The sequence below is a fragment of the Carex rostrata genome, chromosome 3 (genome assembly GCF_964058835.1).
Source record: "Carex rostrata chromosome 3, lpCarRost1.2, whole genome shotgun sequence".
In the NCBI taxonomy this organism is placed as follows: domain Eukaryota; kingdom Viridiplantae; phylum Streptophyta; class Magnoliopsida; order Poales; family Cyperaceae; genus Carex; species Carex rostrata.
In genome coordinates, this window is record NC_135920.1 from 10,461,872 (window position 1) to 10,482,871 (window position 21,000).

Here is a 21,000-nt window from a genome sequence, read left to right on the forward strand (position 1 = left end):
CTATGGTTTTGAATCTATAATGTTGTGGATTATTATTTGTTGCATCCTGAATACAAAGAAAAGAGGAATTTGTATCCTCTCAAATAGAGAAGGAAATATGTCACGCCGTGATTAGCCACGTCATGTGTCGATCACGTGACATGATTTGCGTGTCGCGTGACGTGACCGCATTTGAGCAAAAATTACACGTCACGCGAACCAGTCACATCACTGTATAAAACATAGAGTATTTAGGTTTTTATAGTTAATTTTCAGCTTTTTTTTTTGTACGCATAGAGTATTTAGGTTTCTCTTTTAGTGTAGATTCAGTGATATCGGCACTCATGTAGTACTGATTTTTATTCTCTAGTTTAGTTCAATAAATATTTGTAATTTGAATTTTTAAAGTAACATCAGATGATGTCCAACAACCTTTCCTTAAAAAAAAACATATTTGCAACATTATTTACTTATTTTAGAATTTTTTTATCTTTTTTTTGAATTTTCAACAATTTAAATTAAAATACAAAGAAAAAGTTTGACGTGAATAATTTACATCACGTCTGTTACGTCACGTATACTCATGACATGACCATTCACGTGACGTGACCGTCCACCACTATTTTAGTCACATCACGTCACGGCGTGTCACGTATTTCCTCCTCTACTCCCAAATACCGGACCGAGTACAATAAGCATTGGCAAACTCCCGACCAAGCGATTGGAATCCAGTGCCTATTTAGATATAGGGGCTCCGTTTTGAGATTTGTGCCATATTAAAACTGACGACTCAGATCTCATTCTACTCAGGTATTGCACTGGATCTGAATTCAGAAAAAAGAGAACTTTCAGTGTTCAAGTTAAGGAACTAAACAGTAAAGGCCCACAAATCACACCTCACACTTATCCAATTGGATTGCAGAAATAAGAAAAATTGATCTCTTTTGCGGCTTGTTTATCTCTATATTTGATTTTCTTTATAATTTTTATATATACTCAACTATGTACTACTGCTTCAAAATTTAACTTGTAAATGGTTTGTGTGTTATTTCATGTTTTTATTTATGTGGGTGAGTGTTATCATGTGGGCAAGATAACACTCACCCACATAAATTTCAACAAATTTTCTCTCTCACAAGATAACTCAGAGTACTAGTAGTTAATATCAAACAAATTTTATCTCTACAATTTGACTAAATTAAACACTTTGTTCATTTCTGCATTTTTTTCGCTTTCCAAATTTGTAAAACAGTGGTAGAAGAGCAGCACTGCACTTGGTTAGTACCAATACCAGGTTCAGCCCATTATTTTGATTGCTAACCAGTACAAACGTCAGTGGCAGGTTGTGGAATTAACCAGTACCAATCATAGAATATACTTGGTTCTTCTAAAACCTAACTCTGAACCCTATAATAATTTTGAAATTATAATGCTTGAAAATGATAATGCATTCTCTTTTTTACTTAAAAATACACAAAACTTTTGACCTTGATCTCTCATGAAATGTCAAATGTGAACCTTTACCAATGCCGATAGAAAAGTCCATCAGGTTATACTGGATAGCAAGATGGTATACAAGCTGATAAAATATATTGCTAAACGAACTGGGATATGCTAAAACCAGCACATGACCCTAAATCTGTAAATCAAGTGAGATAACTCAGAATAGGAAAACATGGTAGAATTTAAAATATTTATCACCATTACTGACCTGTTCCCTCATGAAAGAAACAGCAGCCGAGTCCCTGGATGCAGTATGCAGCATCAGTTTTACCAAATGGTGGTAATTTAACGACTGATAAAGCAGAACCTATTCTGACATGCATGGACAATGATAGCAAAAATTTAAGCACTTTTCGGGCATAAGCAAAACAATAGCTCAAGAAAATACAAATCACCTAGCCTTAGCTTCAATGAAAAAAAAAAGTCCTCTCTCTTCAGCTAGCTCAATAAGCACGTTATTCTGAGTGATATAAATTGTTCATCCCAATTTAGGGAAAAGAATGAAATAATAGTAGCTTTACATTAAAGAATGAAGTACAAACAATTAAATGCACTTCCAAAAAAAAAAAAAAAAAACTTTTGTGATTGTTACCTACTATTTGAAATCAGCAGTGTGTGCAGTGCTACTACTGTTATTGGGATTCAATCAGCATAGAATTGAGCATGATATTAACTGCCGCATCATAAACTGCATCATGATAATGCATCCCATCTAAAGTACAATGCTGCCCACAGCCATGTGTCAGCCGCCCGATATCAAGCAGCATGAAAGGCCCGCTTGATCCATTTAATATCCCTCTCATATCAACCTCCCTATCATAAGCTTCTAACATAGTACCAGTCATCTTCACTTTTTTCTCCTCTGTGTTAAGCTTGGAGTTGACAAGTTTAGGTAGACCTAACCAGAACATATGTGGATGCAGTGAGATTGACGGCTCAAGAAGTGACTCTGCTGCTCGCTTTATTTCGGCCAAGGCAGCACCATAGTGAGATGGACTTGTTATATGTAGCACGTGCCATAGGCCCGACCCAAGAATTAACAGGTCTGGATAGCGAGGAGTCAGTCGAATGTCTCGAAGGAGGTGTGTTATATTTGATTCATAAGGTGCCATACAAAATCTATCTGCCATAAAAGCCAAGTAGGTCAATTAGGCTGTGTACCCATTTGAATTTTGTGTGTTTATAATAGTGGGGTATAAGTGTATAACCCACTGATTTCTGCTAAATCAGAAAGTGTTTTTTGGTACCAAACAGCTAGTACCAATCAGAAAACTAGTTCAAACCAGAACTGCACCAGATCAATTGTGAATACTAACCTGATGAGAGAGTTCATTTTCATAAACTAGCTGCCCCAAAACTAAGCTACACTGTGCTAAAAAATAACAACATATAAGTAATCTACCTTGATCCCTCGATCTGGAAGTGTTAGCTGGTAATCGCTGTGGCGGCGAAAGAGATCAGGCTCAACATTGGACACTTGGGCCGGATCAAGGAGGAGCCTAAGTAGCGCCAAAAGAATAAGGCGCGCCTGAGAATCACCCGCTGCGAGGATCCATGCGCCTCTAAGCAGCTCCGAGGCGTGGCCACTGGAGAATCGCTGGAAGTCACAATTCTGAGATTTGTTCCATGACCACGTAGGAGAGGGGAGTGAGTCCAAGAGATGCGGTGGAGGCGTGAGTTGCAAAGAGATGATGTGGGAGAGAATGCGAAGTGGTGGGGAGTAGAGGGAAGATGGAGAAAGAGAAGTAGAGAGGTGAAAGAAACGCTGAGGAATAGGAGCTTTCTGCAGTTCAATCGCCACCGGACCATGGTTAATGGTTGCCGAGGTGTTGCTTGGGTCACTGAAGGCAACGCAAAGAATGAGACGCTACTTTGACCAGGGAACCGACAGGAGGTATCAAGCCCAGCCCGGCCCAATCCACTACTCATGATCCGAAGCCAGGAATTTCGTCAGGGTAGGCGAACATATAGAGAAGAACCTATATAGTTGCAAAAAAAAATTCAATGTCTTTAAAAGCTTGGAGAAGTTCTAATGCAAAATTATCTACAGAAGTTTCGAAATAGTATCAATGGTATTTCACTGGTTTTGAAATATTATCATCTAGACCATTAAATCTCATACCATACCTATCTGTTTTTCACACATTACATGATACAATCTCCCGTGAATTCAAGATTCGGACCCAATGGGCTCTACCTTGCCCATCTCCTCTATTCTCCTTGATATCCAGAAGGCTCTGGATCGACTTGCGATCTCTCTCACCAACATCAGTTGGCACCCGTTAACTCACTTTCTTCACATCTGTCTTCTCTGTCGCAGCCGAGTGAGGCCCCACCACCGCCACTCAATCCAATCCCACCGATTCTAGCACCCTTTCCACCCAAGAAAACCGGTCCAGCCGGTTCCTGCTCTGAGTCCTCTCTACCCCGTTCTGAGCCTCAATCAGGATCATCTGTGCCTCTTGCTACAAACGCACTTTCTCTGATATCGTTCGTGACTCCATTCTATCACACAACCCGTCAATCCGCTCCGATATAGATCTGGTCACATACCACCCAAGACCTTCAAGAAATCAAATCAGACTCAGTCCGTAACCTCTCAACAAGCTGCAGCTCCTCATGCACTTCCCACTTCTCAACCTGAACCTCCAATTGTGGATTACTTCCTCTTGCCACTGCTCAACCTGATTATGCCATTACTCAGCTTGAATCTGCCACTGTTCTGCCTGAAATTGACATTGCTCAGCCTGAAACTACCTATGCTCAGCCTGCTACTGCCACTGCTCCTCTTCCTGGTGATACTCGTGGCAAGGGCAAGGCACTTCCTTCTTCTGATGATCTGCGACACAGCCTACGTCGCAAGCTGATGGAAGGCGTTAGTCAACAGACGGGTGGTAAACCTGGTGGCAATGCAGGTAATGCTATCCTCTCAATTCCCCTATATTCATTTATCTGATGCTGAGATTATTAAGATGCTGAGATTATTAAGCTCTATGTACTATTACTGCTGATGATTCTACGTCTTCTAATGATTAGTATCTTACTTGGAATGCAAAAGGGTTAGGTTTAGCTTCTAAACGTCGTTTTCTCAAAGATCTGTTACTTAATAATCATATTGACATTGTGGGTATTCAGGAAACTAAGAAAGATTTGTTTACTACTAGGACTCTTAATGCTTTTAGTTCATCTATTTCTCATTGGATATTTAAGTCCTCTCAAGGATCATCTGGTGGCCTTCTTTTAGGCATCAATGACACTAAATTCACTATTATTAACTCTTGGATTCAGGATTTTTCTATCACTGTTCACTTGCAAAATAAAATTGATTCTTTTGAGTGGCTTTTTACTGTGGTTTATGGTCCTGTTCTTTCAGCTCAACGTAGTTCTTTTCTTACTGAACTTCGTTCCATCCCTACTTTAGGTCCACCGTCTTGGTTACTTTGTGGTGATTTCAACTTCATTAGGTCTAGACAAGAACGCCAAGGTCCTTCTTATAATTACATTCTTAGTAATAGATTTAATAACCTAATTTCTGATTTAGACCTAATGGAATTGCCTATTCAAAACTGTAAGTTCACATGGGCACGCTCTATTTCTTCTCCCTCCAAAGCTTTACTTGATAGATTTTTCTGTACTAATGAATGGTTTACTAAGTACTCTGCTTCCTTAGTTCGATCTTTACCAAGGATATATTCTGATCATAGCCCTTTAATCCTCTCTACTGATTCTGTCATGTCTCCCTGTACTTTTTTAATAAAATTTGACAAAACTTGGTTGTCTCAAGAAGGTTTCTCTGATTTGGTTATTACTTGGTGGTCCTCTTTTCAATTAGGTCCTAACTTGGGATTATCTTGGCAACTCAAATTACAATTTTTTAGAAAAAAACTGAGAGGTTGGAATGCCAACCTTCAGGGGGAAAAACGTCGGGCTAAGTCTTCTCTTATTGAAAAAATTGCTTCATATGAATCTTTGCATGAGTCTAATCTTTTATCCCCTAATGATTTTGCAAATTGGCAATCTTGTCAGTCTTCTTTACATAAATTATATCATGATGAGGAGATTTATTGGCATCAGCGATCTCGATTAAAATGGTTCATTGAGGGCGATCGTAACACTAAGTTTTTTCATGTTTTTGCAACAACTAGAAAGAAGAAAAAATTTATTTACTCTTTAGAAATTAATGGTATTACAGTGTATGATCCATTAGCACTTAAACAACATATTACTTCATATTATAAGGAATTACTAGGTACTTGTTCTTCTAGATTTATTTCTCTACAACCAGATTTATGGCCTGTTTCTGAACAACTAACCTCTGCTCAATCATCCTCCTTAGAATTACCTTTCACATTGGAAGAAATTAAACATACGGTTTTTTCTTGCAATCCCAATAAAGCTCCTGGACCTGATGGTCTTTCTTTTCTGTTTTATCAATCTTTTTGGAATTTGGTACAATCTGATATTTTTAAACTATTTTTGGTCTTTTATGATAGGACCCTTGATATCTCTAAATTGAATTTAGCATCTATTTACTTAATCCCTAAGAAATCTGATGCTGTTACTATTAAGAATTATAGACCCCTTAGTCTAATTAACTGTAGTTTCAAGATGATTACTAAACTTTTAACTAGTAGGCTTTCTTTAGTTATAGATCCCCTTATTGATGACTCACAGGCGTCCTTTGTTAAAGGACGGTTGATTGGCGATAATATTGTTTGTGCTCATGAAATTTTACACCAAGTTAGACGTACTAAACAAAAGGGTATCTTACTTAAATTAGATTTTGAGAAGACGTTTGATAAGGTAAATTGGGAATTCTTATTAGAAGTATTACATGCTAGAGGTTTTGGCTCATTGTTTATTAATTGGATTCATGATATCCTTCAAGGGGGTAGAACTTGTGTTACTTTTAATGGTGAACAAGGTGCTTATTTCTCCTGTAAGCAAGGTCTTCGACAAGGAGATCCTATTTCTCCTCTTTTATTTGATTTAGTAGCTGATTCATTAAACAAAATTCTTAATAGAGCACAAAATAGTGGTTTAATATCTGGTTTAGGTTCCTTTAATAATAATGAAAAGGTGTTGAATCTGCACTTTGTGGATGACACCCTTTTATTCTTAGAAGCTGATTATATTCAGTTAGAACGCTTAAAGTACCTATTATTAGGCTTTGAAATTGCTTCTGGTCTTAAGATTAACTTTGATAAAAGTGAATTGGTTGCTTTAAATATTAGTGATACTCTTGCTACTTCTTTAGCTAGCCAATTAGGATGTAAATTGTCAACTCTACCCATTACATATTTAGGGGTCCCTCTTCATTGGAAGAGATTACAGATTTCATATTGGTCCCCTTTAGTAACTAAAATTAATTCAAAGTTACAAACTTGGAAAGGTTCTTTACTATCATTAGGAGGGAGGGTAACTCTCCTTAATTCAGTTATTTCTTCCATACCACTCTATTGGCTATCTTTATATCACATGCCTGTTACAGTTAGATCACAAATTGATAGAATTAGAAAGAAATTTTTATGGTCTGGGGGGTCAGGTACTGCTGGTAGGAAGAAGTACCACCTTATTAAATGGTCCATTGTTTGTTTACCTAAAGATCAAGGTGGTTTAGGGATACTGGATTTGAATTACATGAATATTGCCTTATTAGCTAAGTGGTACTTTCGTTTTAAAGTATGGAAAAATATTTTAATTACTAAATATGGTGTCACTGGTTTGCATATTCCTAGCTGTTCTTCCTTTTGGTTGGGAGTGCTATCTCACTTACAAATTTATGAGTTAGACATCAATTCAATTGTTGGTAATGATAGGACTACCTTTTTTTGGTTAGATAGATGGTTCGGTGATTGTGCCTTGTATTGCGTTTACCCTAATCTCTTTAGAATCGCTTCCAACCAAAAGTTTTTAGTTTCTAATGCATCTCACTCTATTCTTGATATTCGTTTTACTAGACAACTAACAGGCATTTTTTTAACAGAATGGACCCATCTCTCTAACTCTTTAGTTTATAGCAATTTATTTACTGATCCAACCTCTTCTGATAAAATTTCTTGGCGATGGACTAATTCTGATTTATTCACTGTTCACTCTTTTTATTTGTGGTTGTCTTTTACTGGTATTTCAAATAAATCGTATACTACTTTATGGCATTCAAAAATTCCCCTAAAAATAAAAAATTTTATTTGGTTACTTAGACAAGATAAAGTTCTCACTAAATGTAACTTAGCTAAAAGGAGATGGCAGGGTAGTGTTAATTGTCATTTATGTGGTGAACCTGAGACCGTTGATCATCTTTTTGTAACATGCCCTTATATTTCTTTGCTTTGGTCATGGATAGGGAATTACAATAACTTTCATTATAATTGTCGTACTATTTCTGACTTGTGGCTTTTTGATAACTGGATTCCTTTAAAGGATTCATTACTTGTTGAATTAGTTCGTGCTGCCACTTTATGGTTAGCGTGGCTTACCAGAAATAGGATCTGTTTCCAACACGTACCAGTCCCTAATGTTAGTTCTATAGGATCTGCTATTATAGCTTTAACTTCTTATTGGTGTAAGGCGAGACTTGATGATTCATACTTTAAATTAACTCTCATTTTACCTATGGATACAACTTATTTGAATCAGGCAGGTCCTCTGATAATACTTTCGGACACAAGCACTCAGGAAAGGGGAAGCCCCATGGGGGATTCAGACGAGGACGCTTTTCTTGGTTTAGAGTGGCCGAACCTTTCTAACTATTTGCGTGATAGGGTTGAGAATGGCTATTGATGGTCTCCTCATTGATTCTCCTGATGACGTTTTTCTCTTTTATGAGTGTTGTGGTTCGAAGTGTTCCGTACTAATTGCTCTAGTTGACTTAGTTGTTTTTAGTTGTATTTTGTCTTAGATGTTTCTATTTTCAGTTTAGTTGTTATTGGTTTTGTATATTTTGAATTTTGTAAGGACTTGGACGTTTCATAATGAAATCAGGTGGTACCCCCACTTTTTCAAAAAAAAAAAAAACACATTACATGATACAATAATCTAATATGTAATTCAATCTAATATGTTTCTCATACCTACCTTCTCTCTAAGAGCTCGAATAATGTCATTGAAAGTGGAGCTACTTGGCATAATTCTCTAGTTCAGAAGCATATCCCAGATCACCAACCTACAATTGAAAAGAAGAAGGTGAATTAAAAACTAAAAATAGTAATTATGTTACAAAGTCATTATAAGATCAGCCTGTTGATATATAAAATTGGAGATCATTTGGAAGACCACTATGTTACGAAGTCATTATCATTGCAAAAATACCCAAAAATACCCAATATCTAATAAACTTTGCTTTAGACAGTAAATGGTAAGCAAATGGTAAAATAAACTGAATTAGCAAAAATAAAAGTAAACAATATCTAATAAATTGTGCTTTAATTGACTTTGCTTTAAACAGTAAAAATAAACTGAATTAGCAAATGGTAAGCAATTCCGAGTTCAGACCCATTAAAGCAAAGGTCTTACTGTGCTTTAATTGTCAAAAGCCAAAACCAAGAGTCTAAGAAATTCTAATCATCTGATTCAGAACAGTTCTAAGCAAGTGTCTAAGCAATTCTAATCATTTAATGATCAAAAGCCAAAACCAAGAGTCTTACACTCTTACTGTGCTTAGTGCTCTAATTGTCAAAAGCCAAAATCTTACAATATCTAATCATCTCATTCAGTTCAAATTTCTTCAGCAATTGAAAGTCTAAGCAGTTAATTCAATCATATTAAGAAGAAATTTCAGAATTTAGAGAAGGGAATTTTAGAGAAAAGGATTTACCGAACAGCAACAGAGGCGGCTAGGGTTAGCGGCAGCGGGCACAGGCGGGCTGGGCGGCTGGCACAGGCGGAGGTGGGGCTGGCACAGGTGATAACAAACAGGATGTCACAGCGGTAACAGGCGTGGCTATTCTTCTCTTCGCGCAGCGCAGGCGCAGGTCTTTTCTGCACGCATTTTTTTTCCTTTTTTTTCCTTCGCGCAGGCACTCTCAGCAGCGGAGCGGAGTTTGAGATTTTTTTTCTATGGGCTCTGGGTTATTGGGTTAGTTCTGGGCCTGCAGTAGGCAAGTTTAATTATCAGGAGGAGACAAACCCAGTAAAAAAGCCTGGTTCAAAAAAATAATATATATTTCAGGGATAGAGAAATGCCTGCAGAAGCCTAGCTTCGCCTCTACTCATGATGCATGTTAACGATGCGTAAAATGTCACTAAACTCGTGGTTGCGCATATGAGTGTTTTACCTCTTTTAGGTATCAAGCACAACGCAAAGAGAATTCGCTTCCTCTAAGATATCTCATATTTTGCGTGACTTTTTGAAAAATTTCAACTGTTCAGATACGTTACATTCTGCACGAATCTCAAAACTCAAATGATACTGGCCCCTGTGTAATCCCCGAATAGGCACCGGACACGTCGATCACGCAAAATATGAGATATCTCAGAGGATACACACTCACGCAAAGAATGAGACGCCACTTTGTGCAGTCTCCCGCCGCTTCCCAAGTACGCATTTTATTGAACATATTGCGAGCATGATCTCCTCACCACCTCTCGCCTCTCCCCTCTTCCTTTTCCTTCCCGTAGTATATTAGATGTCTATCCAGGCCAATCGTCTAACTTCTCTTCTCTACTTTATCAGCCTTAACTCCCCACGTCTCCCCGACCTGAAATGCTCTCATGCTTTGCTAATTGTCTCCTATGCCTTTGTACCCAAACCCATATCTCATCGTCTTGTCTCCCTTTACTGCCTCCGTGCAATTGACAATTCTGTCCTTCTACACTCCCAACTCCAGTACCCGGATCCAATTGCTTCTAATTTAATCCTGAAATTTCTCGTTCACAGTTCTCAACCAATGCAGGTGCTCTCTTTCTTCTGCCAGCAAGGACACCCAATTGATTATCGACCCAGCAAATGCACTTTCCTGTTACTTGTCACTGTTGCCAATCTTTGCAAATCGACTAACCATGAAAAACTTCTTCATTGCATGGCCATGAAAATTGGGTCAATGTTTCATGTTCCAATACCCAACTCATTGATACATCTGTATGCTTCCTTTGATACGTTGGACCATGCCAGACAGATGTTCGATGAAATACCAAACAAAGATAATATGTCATATAACTCGTTGCTTGGTGGGTATGTAAAAGTGGGAGATCTTGAAAAGGCTGAGGGCGTGTTCAATAGAATGCCGGAGTACGATGTGAAATCTTGGTATATCCTTTTCAAGGGCTGTAATGAATCAACAGTTTGAAAAGGGACTTGGATTCTTCTACCAAATGCTAATACTGGGAGTAAAACCTGATGAAGACTTAGTTGTCACTGTACTCTCAGTTATAACCCATTTCAAGCTGGTTCCTTATGGGAAAATGGTGCATGGTTTTGTGATTAAGAGATGGATAAAAATTACAGAACGTGAGAGAATTGCACTGATAAATTTCTATTGCAAATGCTAGCACCTTGACTGTGCGATTTTCTTGTTCGAACAAGCTAGGACGAACAATGTCTTCTTATGGAACACATTTATTTTAGGCATTGGTAGCTCAGGACAGGGGAAAAATACTCTTGATTTTTTCACTAGAATGCAAGTCAATGGGGTGAAGCCAGATGAGCAAACATTTATATGTTTACTGCTAACATGTAGTCATGCAAAAAGTCTTGAATAATTTGAGATTATGAACTCTGCGTATAGAATGAAACCAACCTTAGCTCACTACTGGTGTTTGGTCCATCTCTTTGTTCATGTTGGGCGGCTAGACTATGCATTAAAGATTGTACATATTCTACCATGGGATAATCAGTCCTCACTACGGGATGCGCTTATTCATCTTTCCAACCTAGGCTGTGACGTTAGCACAAGTGAATACTCGAGTAGGTAGAGGTAATGAATGAAATGAAGCACAGACACCTAAATCAATTATTTGATTACTAGCATTCACAAGTCAGGTAATTGACATATCCCAGAATGAGATGACAGGTATTCATTAGGTTTAGGAGGAAGTCTCAGTGCCCGGGGATGTTGCAGTCTCCTACGGGCTATCAAGATGCAATAGAAATAGAAATTGAAACACCTAGCTATTCCATCTATACTACCTAGATAGTTGTGTCAATTTCTAAGACTGTGCTCCAGAAATTTAAGTAGAGGGGGAGGGGAGGGGTTGGGAACGTGAAATTTTTCAAGCATTTACATGCCAATCTCCAATGCCACCTACCGAAGGAGACTGGAGGGCTTGCATTGAAGTTTTTCACTGCTGGAAATGGTTTAGGAAAAAAAACAGGGTTCCTCTGTACCTATGTTTCCAGAGATCAAAACCTAGTAGCTGATGATCTGACAAAAAGGGGTAGAATAGGGAAATGGAATTATACAGGATTTACCTATCCAATTTTTTCTTAGTCTGATGTACTAGGGAATAGGTATCTGATGTACTGGGATGATTTGGTTAATATATCAAAGCCTACGAGCATTAATCCTCAAAAACAAAAAAAAATATTCGTCGGTCAAGAGTAACAGCGTTACTCTGCGCTTGTTACTCTCCCTTCCGCGTTATTTTCTAGAGCGAGTAATATACTGATATTTCCCCCATTCTCCCTTCCTTCCCCTCCATTCCCTCTTTCTGAAGCTTAATCTTAAAGAAATAGATATCTCATTTCATCACTGAATTCATATAAACATCAAGGACTTTGTAATTCAAACTAAGGAAAGTTACTTTTAAGTTTTGTGAAATTGTAATTTATTAATTGTATACAATGTTTCTTATTTTTCTTCTGTTGATTTTTTCATGGAATAATCAGTTTTCACAAAGTCTTGAGACTAAAATCATTCAACAGATTTTGTTATTCCTGTGATTCTGACTTAAGAATTCCAGACAAGCAAAGGACAGCAGTTGATGTTTAGTCGTTCTATGTCTTTGTTCTTTTTTTTAGTCGCACAAAGGAATAAAAAGGAGAAAACTTATTATTTTCTAGTCGTTCTATGTAGGGTTGCACAAAAAGTATGTAGTTCGTGATTCGATTTGAGTTTGATTTGAAAAAAGTTCACAATTAATTCGATTCAAAATTAGTTTGTTCTGAAACAAGTCAAACTAGTTCAGTTCGAATCTTCTTCAAACTCAAACTAGATATAATTCGTTCAAAATTGATTCGCGAGCTATTTAGGTTCGAATCTCAAATAATGCAACTAATGGATTCAACTATCAATCTTTAATAATGCAGAAACCAAACTTATATCAGAGCTCAAAATTGTTAATATAATAGTAACTTATAATAGGAAAATGTTTCAACAGCGTAACAAATTAACAATGGAATAAGTTCCATTTGACTAGGTCCATGCCGTGATTTTAATCAATCCAGCAATGTAGAAGTAAGGAAATCTTGAGCTAGTTCATAATCCATCAATGTGAATTCGTTAAAGGTAAAAGAAAACCATGTGAATTTTGTTCCGCGAGAAGAAAACTAATGCATAAACTACCGATAAAACTAATGCCAAAAAACTTTGTAGTTCGTAATTCGATTGACTTCGATTCGAAAAATTTGTAGTTCGCAATTAATTCGATTCAAAATTAGTTTTTTCTAAAACAAATCAAACCAGTTAAGTTCGAATCTTATTAAAACTCAAACTCAAACTAGGATAAGTTCAATTTGGTTTGATTCATTGCAACCCTAATTCTATGCCTTTGTTTTTTTTTTCGGTTGTCGTTATTTTAGTTGTATAACCTTTGCACAGCTTAAAATTCTCAATCCCAACAAGCAAACAAGCCACCAACCGCTTTCGAATTCATATCCGATTAGAGAACAAACAAAAATAAAAGAGAAATGAACAAATAGAAGTATAGAACCCATCAACAGACGCTTTGTTAGACGAATTTCGAGTCCAACTACACAAGACTAAATTGTACAACTGAATTGGGTATAATTTTGTGTTTTTTAGCATAGGAGTATAGGAGTTGGATGACAAAGAGTTTTGTGTGTGTGTGTTTTTTTTTCTTATAATCTGTTGTAACTAAATGTTTCAGTCAATGAAACATACATTTTTGTCCTTTTTTAAAAAAAAAAAAATTGTACAACTGAAGAAGTCTAACACATGCTGCAGCAGTAGCCAGCAATTCCTTGTGCAAAAGCTCCGAAATTTTTATTAATATCCAAAATATTTAATTAATTTTAAATTATACTCACTTTTTGGTGGAATTTTCAAAAATGACTAAACCGGTCAAAATATGACTGGTTTTAAATTACCTTTCCGCCCAAAATTTCACCGGTTAAAAAATAGAAAATTCACTTTTTCATCGGCCAAAATTTCACCAGTTAAAAAAATATTTTTTTTTTTACAAAACAGAAAATTTTATAGTTTATTATTTTTTTTGTATTGAAAGATTAGAAATGTTTAATATATTTCTTTGAAAATAGATATAATACAATATAATTTTATTTATTAGAAAGACTGCGACAAATAATCCGGATCAACATTTTTCAGGACGGATTTTTCGCAACTGTAAGAAAAATTAATATATTTCTCTGTGTGTTATTGGAAAAAAAAAATGCTTGGATTCTAAGTTATTGATCCCAGTTCAAAAGTCACTTCTAAGTAAATACATAAAATATTATGATTCTTTTATTTTTGGAAAAAATAAAAACTTATTTAATGATTGTTATTCAAAAAAAATTCTCAAAATAGATACAACTTTTTAGAATTAAATGTACTAATACAATATTTTTTTGTATTACCTAGAAGTGACTTTTAAACCGCGGTCAATAACTTAGATTCAAAGTATATTTTTTTTCAATAACACAAAGAAATATATTAATTTTTCTTACAGCTGCGAAAAATCCGGCCTGAAAAATATTGATCCAGGTTATTTGTTTCAGTTTTTCTAATAAATCAAATTATATTGTATTACATCTATTTTCAAAGAAATATATTAAACATTTCTAATCCTTCAATACAAAATATAAATAAATTATAAAATTTTCTTTTTTTTTAAAAAAAAGTGGATTTTTGTTAAGCGGTGAAATTTTGGCCATTGAAAAAAAATGGATTTTTTGCTTTTTAATTGGTGAAATTTTGACCGGAAAGGCAATTTAAAATTGGTAATATTTTGATCGATTTGATCATTTCTAAATATTCCAATAAAAATGAGTATAATTTGAAATTAATTAAATATTTTGAATATCAATAAAAATTTCGGGCACAAGCTCAGCCTAAGAAACCCAAGCAAGCTCGATTCCATATCCTCTGAGGTAATATAATATTTCTGTTTAGATTTGGACCGTTCGATCGAAATTCGGGCCTGTTCGATCCGATGTGAAACGCACGCTCTCCCTCCGATTTCGTTTTTATCCGTGTCGCGAGAAAGTTCTATCCCCTTGTGGCCTTATCTCTCTTTCGAAAAATTGTTCTCCTCATCTCTCTTTTTTCTTGTTACACGCGGCTGAACAATCGTGCTTGCTCTCCACTTTCTTCTTACTTTCTCTCTTTCGTGGCAATCTCTCCTCTCTCCAGCGCTTCTGTGCAGTGGCTGCCTGTCGTGCTTGCTTCACTACACTTTGATTCTGTGTCTCACTCGTCCTGGTATCTCTCCCATCCTTTTTTATGTAGATGCTTAATTTCTTTCTTTTCTATTCTTCCTATCCCCGATTCAGGGTTATAAATCGGAACAGAGCTTGTAAGATTTCTTATTTTTTGCGCAATTGTGGATGATTTTTGTGGGTCAAGTCTATAAAATGAATCTCTTGTGATAATTTCAAGGTGTAGAAGACGTGACCATCCTTATCCGCTATACCATTCCTTCATCTTGACCATTAAATCCGTGTATCATCTATCATCTCTAGTGAACCCAAAAGGGCGGTGATGGCGGTTTCCTACGCAGCTGTTGCTTCCCTTCTTACTGCCTTCTCTAGCCTAGAGAAACTCTCTTTGCCTCCTGACTGCTCCATTCGGCTCAAGCGCCGAGTTCTTCCAAGCCTCAAGGATCAAGCTCTCTCTACTCGGTTAGGTGTAGCACCGGGGAGATGCGGGTTTGCTGTGGCATGCCTTCCATCGACCACAGAAAGTGAACCAATTGATCCCACCAAGCTTTACATCAGTGGTAATGTACTATCCTCTCTATGTGAAACTGACATATTCTGTATGTTATAATTGTGAATTGGGTCCATTTTGCCCTTTATGATAGAGCGAACTGTTCCAAAATCAGAAGGGAATTTGCTGGGCACTTCTGAATTTCCTGTGAAACAATAATTAGGTATAATTTTCACCGGTTTGCTTGTATAATGAAAGTGGGTTGATTAATTGATAATTGCAAGATCATTGTTTTTGATTGAACCTCTGAGAAATCTGCTTGTTTCAGGTCTTTCATTCCGCACCAGTAAAGATGGCCTCATAGATGCATTTAAAAACTATGGTCAGCTAGTAGAAGGTTAGATAGTTTTGGTTTTGTTGTCATGTCATCCAAGTAATTACAAACTTTGATTAGAAAATCCGCTCAATAATGCAAAAGGTTCCAAACTCTATTGATGCAGTCAACCTAGTGATGGATAGAATAGCAAAAAGGTCAAGAGGGTTTGCATTTCTTCGTTATTCCAACGAGGAAGAATCAAGAAAGGCCATTGAAGGGATGCACGGAAAGGTATTAGTCTTGCTTCGGTTTGCTAATTTCATGGTTCTTTTAGATTTCCAAAATCTTTTAGAACTATTTTGGCCAAAACCACAAATCTTGGAAGTTCCATCACCTAGAGCACTAAGGCACTAGCATGTCCAATTCTGCAGGCCAACTTTAATACAAGTGCATCCATTTAGTTCTGTAAATTAGAGTTTATTTTATGTAAATTTGTCTATATGCATTCTCACTTCTCAATAAATGGCCTTAGCTTTCTGCAATACCACAAAGAAACATTTGACTTCTATCGAAGTTGTTATTGATATCTGGTAAAATTTTCTTCCTTCTACTAGTTCCTTGATGGCAGAGTAATCTTTGTGGAAGTTTGTAAACCAAGATCAACAGTGCCTCGACAACCCAAGCGAAGTCCGTTGCAATATTAGTCGGCTCTTCTTCACTTATTCATTTGGAGTGTACTCAGTTCTTTCTATTGAAGTTCAATATAGATGTGTAGACAGCTTCAGATTTGGGCTAGAAGAGTACTATTATTTTCTTTTTATTTACTGGTGTCAGAGATTCAGTTATGTATTTTCCACTTTTAAACAGAAAGCTTGTGTTAACAGTTGTTCACAAATTGGTTTGAAGAGAACCTGTTTATACAAGTGAACGAATTTAAAATGATTAGAGAACGAATATAAAATAATTAGACCATCTATGATATTATTAGAATTTTTAATCTGAAACTGAGATGTGAAAGAGTGTTTTATTTAAAAATTATGCAAAAAAAAATTTATTAAGAAACTGTCTATCAACTTCATTAATTTAAATTATTAGCTCGAATTATTCATTCTTTTTAATTTATTATTTTATTACTGATGTGATTTAATAAAAATTCTAAAATTAATTCAAAGATGTTAAAATTTATATGAGATTTTAAAATCTACAAACTTTGATACTTAATTTAAAAAAAAAAATTGCCAGTTAGTAACTTAAATATGAGTTATGCTGTGATGAACATGCTTAGATGAAAATACTTGAAAATAATAATTGCATTCATTAAAAAAAAATTATTATCCTGCGCATGAGCTACAATTTTCTTTGAAAATTAACTCACCTAGACAGGATAATTACATCCATATCCAACTGGTTGTGCTTTACAAAGTTGTCAACGCTTCTACTCTCGACCAGTTTAATCTAATTTCGTGACAAATTGCCTCTAACCTAGATAACCTATTAAGACTCCGCTAATTTACAGACCTGACTTATCCCCCGTCAGCACCCGTTAGGAGAAATGACACAAATCTTACAAGTCACCACGACACAACTCCTAAAGAATACCAAAAAAGAAAAAAGAAAGAAAGAATTATGTAATACTTGACATCCAATAGCAAAAGACGAGTCATAAAGCCTGCGTCATAAACCCAGTTTCAATCTTGTGTCTTTTGTAAGGCACAAAACCCGTGAGATGTTTTTCCTCTTTCTTTTTATTTGAACTAATAGAAAGGTTTTCTTCTGGCTCACCAGCATCTAAGGTCTCATCAACTACTTCACTTGCATTAGTAACAGACCCCAGCGAGGAGCTTTCCTTCTCATGTTCCTGCTGCTGTTCAAAACTCCCAATCATTGGATTAACAATTGGAAAAGGCCAAGTACCATAGACCGACCACCAAGGCAAAGGTGCCATCACAGTAGGTATGTTCATCCCATCTCCAGTATATGATGGTACATAGTAAACAAATGAGTTTGGGTTGGCTGCACTTGGCCATTGTTCCTGTCTTTGCATATCCAAATCTGCTGCTTTCTCTATGTTTTTTGTGCTTTCTTTTGAAGGAGCAGAATTCTGCAACTCAGATAACATAACCGTCTTACCAAAGAGCTTGATAGATGGTGCTTGTGTGTCCCGATCAGATTCCTGAAAGGATATTCAATTAAAGGATTTTAGCTATGGTGTTGTTATAAGTTAATAAGTAACCTAGAGATGTCTTAGTAGCAGACTAACCGTGACTGGTACCTCTGGATCAGCACAGAGATGCTCTTCTGCTGATGTGGCAGTAGGTGATTGACTTCTGCTGTCTGGATCATTTGAACCAGAACCATATGACTCGAGATGATATTTACATACCATTTGGTCCGAATTTTCAGACCCAATACTAGATAAAACTGAGGTAGGTGACCCCATCCCTTCTTCAGAAACTGGAGAAGCCAGCAGAATGGGCTTTTCCAGTTGCTTTGAAGTCAATGAATAATCGTTTTTCTGGTTTCCAAGTTTGCGTGGATATGGGTGCACTGGTTTTCTCTTTGGTCTTGGAGGAGGGATTTCAATGCTTGCTCCACTGTTAGGTGATTCCTTTGTAACCTGAAATTGAAACAATAACTTTTAATAATCAAATTAATTAAAAAAAAAGGAAATAAAATCATATTCAATAGGTCTTCGTACAGAATCTTCCATTACATCCAAACTACAACATAATACAAAGATAATACTAAGTTCTTTGCGTTTGACTGTCAATCATATTTTATAAATCTTGTACCTTGTATAATGTGATATAAAAAATATTCTAAAAGAATATAGCAGGAAAGCATTATCAAGTCATTTACACTATTTATGGAATCTTCTCAATTTAACGAGATAAATCTTCTTATTACAACAAGTGCATATTCAAAACGCCATAGAAAAATGTCACATAAATATCATTTCAACTTCTAGCAACTTAATCTCACCTACATGACACTAATCTCAGTGTCTGCTAAAAATATAACCCAAATACATTATTTTTTTTGTTCTTCATAACCTCTGATTTTGAATATACTTTCTCACCCTGGACCATGGAACTAAATCCAAACTATGTATCGCAAAGACTTGCATCAATAGTCATTTGAACAAAACTTTACATGACTTTTGCACAATTCAAATATTTAGTTCCAGTACTATACGAATTCTACATCAGATTTGGCAGCAGTACTATAACAATATAATAGACTAGTTTTCATGAGGGAGAATAAGACCTTGGAGAAAAACTTCTGGGCGTGGCTCCGAATTTGGACAGTAGTCTTGGTACCTATATGCTCTGTAACATAACACAATGAAGTGTTAACACAAATTTATGTACTTCAACACCATCCTATTAACATTTAACTAAGCAATTGTTCTTAAGTTTCTCCAAAACTTGCACGCATCTAACCTTCTATGCGCCGCCAAGCTCGCCCATACAGCTGTAAAGCTTCTAGAAACTTCTGATGCTCCTCCTCAGTCCACTTCTCTCTTTGTTTCGATATGGTGTATGGCTTCCTTACCTAATCATAGAAGAATATAGAATATATTAATTAATATTTAATAGGATCTATTGAGTAATACTAAGTTTATGCCTTGAGTAGACCTACATTTCTTGTTTTAGTATGGAGTTCCCAATACCAGATATAATATCAATCAAGTAATCTCATAAAAAAAATTTGAGCTAAATGGTACCTTAGGAACCACTTCATCTCCATAGGAACCACCGTCTGCACAAGTTCGATTCAGCCCATCAAATGGTACCCCTTTCTCCTAGAAAAGTCAATTCAGGAACAAATTTAGAAAAAAAATTTGCACTGAATATTATGAATCAAAATCGAGTTATATAGCACTTTAGATTTCAAATTCCAAAGCACGCTGAAACAAACTAATAATATACCTCTATATCCATCTCTTGGGGTGCCATCGCTAATCAAGAAAATTTTGCAGTAAACTCGACTAAACAGTGAAATTTAGTGTTATAATTCTCTTAGCCTTCCAATTCTCTTTCTCCAGTCAAAACAAGAGGCAGACACGCTTCCACTTGTGTCAATTACTTGATCAACTGCCTCAAAAATATTCTTTTCTGACAAATTTCCCCTAAGAGCCTCTACAATCCACATAAAGATGTAATTATCTCAAATCCCTGACAAATTTCATAAAAATTTCTTCAATAAATTTACTTTACTTCATCTCAAACAGTCGAGATCTAATTGTTTTGTACGAAGGCTAAGAAGAAAAATTAGAGAAATTAAGTACCTGGTCCCAGCTTAGGAGTCTCTAGAGAGTTCTCGTTTGTTGGAAAATTCAACAGAAAATATCTCACAGCTTAGCCACACTCTAATGAAAAGAGCGTCGAGGAGGAGAGAAAAATTAAGTAAAAGCTTAAGTTTAAAACGAGAGGCTCAAAGATGCCGAGTGGAGATATGAGAGAGGAAAGGGGGATGAAAAGGAGAAGGAATAAGCGCCACGTAGGAAAGGCTTTTTTATTTTTCTTTTCTTTTTTCCGTCGAAAACTCCAGAAGCCGTTTAATTCTTGTGGCTGGTGATTCTTGGCCCCACCTTTCAGGACACCTGTCTTGTCGAGTCCCACGACCGTTTTTTAATGCCGTCTGTGGATTTCGGGTAGGGACGACTACGACCACAACACTGTTTCCTCATTGAATAAAATAATTTCTGTTATTTCTTATGGCCAGAATTGCCTTGTGCTTTTTTTCACGTTTACCCCCCAAGATTACAGATCTAATCAGTTTGAAAATAGACATATTAACTGTCCAGTCCCTAACTCTTCTACAAATCTTACTATAAGCTGTTATTGCTGAACACATCATTTATTTTGAGATAAAGCAAATCTTATATTTTTTTTTCTTTTCAGTTTTTTCTATATGTTATTAAGCCGTTACAATAATAAAACCAAACATTTTGTTAGCGGAGGATCAATTTATTGTAAATGTCTAATATAAACTGGCAAAAAGTGTGATTTATCCTTTTTTTTTGTACTTTTAAACCACTATTAATATTAATGAGTGTATATTTTTCTTACCGTCATGTAAAGAATACTTCTTATTCAATATATAATTTGTAAAGTTGCTTATAATTACAAAATTTAAAACAAGACACTGATA

The 21,000-nt window shown here is 36.0% G+C and overlaps 2 protein-coding genes, 2 long non-coding RNA genes and 1 pseudogene across 7 annotated transcripts; 1 reads left to right on the forward strand and 4 right to left on the reverse strand.

Annotated features, from left to right (window-relative positions):
* Window positions 1–962: 962 nt before the first annotated feature.
* On the reverse strand, window positions 963–1,270 carry LOC144551420 (uncharacterized). Its single transcript, XR_013510818.1, has 2 exons — window positions 1,133–1,270; window positions 963–1,078 (listed from the first exon to the last, which is right to left on the reverse strand). It is a non-coding gene; the product is annotated as an uncharacterized LOC144551420 (long non-coding RNA).
* A 220-nt stretch (window positions 1,271–1,490) lies between these two features.
* LOC144551421 (uncharacterized) lies at window positions 1,491–1,794 on the reverse strand. The gene is made up of 2 exons (XR_013510819.1): window positions 1,691–1,794; window positions 1,491–1,618 (listed from the first exon to the last, which is right to left on the reverse strand). It is a non-coding gene; the product is annotated as an uncharacterized LOC144551421 (long non-coding RNA).
* Window positions 1,795–1,871: 77 nt separating this feature from the next.
* On the reverse strand, window positions 1,872–3,935 carry LOC144551850 (protein ALTERED XYLOGLUCAN 9 pseudogene; annotated as a pseudogene). The gene is made up of 3 exons (XR_013510888.1): window positions 3,855–3,935; window positions 2,870–3,349; window positions 1,872–2,591 (listed from the first exon to the last, which is right to left on the reverse strand). The product of XR_013510888.1 is annotated as a protein ALTERED XYLOGLUCAN 9 pseudogene (transcript).
* Window positions 3,936–14,861: 10,926 nt separating this feature from the next.
* Window positions 14,862–16,833, forward strand: LOC144551413 (organelle RRM domain-containing protein 6, chloroplastic-like). Its single transcript, XM_078299367.1, has 5 exons — window positions 14,862–15,080; window positions 15,341–15,597; window positions 15,856–15,924; window positions 16,028–16,134; window positions 16,458–16,833. Exons 2-5 carry the CDS (start codon window positions 15,360–15,362, stop codon window positions 16,545–16,547), a joined length of 504 nt encoding a protein of 167 aa, XP_078155493.1. The 5' UTR covers window positions 14,862–15,080; window positions 15,341–15,359; the 3' UTR covers window positions 16,548–16,833.
* Window positions 16,834–17,138: 305 nt separating this feature from the next.
* Window positions 17,139–20,303, reverse strand: LOC144551418 (uncharacterized). 3 transcript variants are annotated; one of them, XM_078299376.1, is made up of 7 exons: window positions 20,135–20,303; window positions 19,776–19,985; window positions 19,571–19,648; window positions 19,287–19,398; window positions 19,111–19,172; window positions 18,104–18,460; window positions 17,139–18,016 (listed from the first exon to the last, which is right to left on the reverse strand). In XM_078299376.1, exons 2-7 carry the CDS (start codon window positions 19,800–19,802, stop codon window positions 17,504–17,506), a joined length of 1,149 nt encoding a protein of 382 aa, XP_078155502.1. In that variant the 5' UTR covers window positions 19,803–19,985; window positions 20,135–20,303; the 3' UTR covers window positions 17,139–17,503. The 3 variants fall into 3 exon arrangements, with proteins under 3 accessions (XP_078155502.1, XP_078155503.1, XP_078155501.1); XM_078299377.1 differs by having other exon boundaries at window positions 18,116–18,460; window positions 19,776–20,021; XM_078299375.1 differs by having other exon boundaries at window positions 19,776–20,021.
* Window positions 20,304–21,000: the final 697 nt, after the last annotated feature.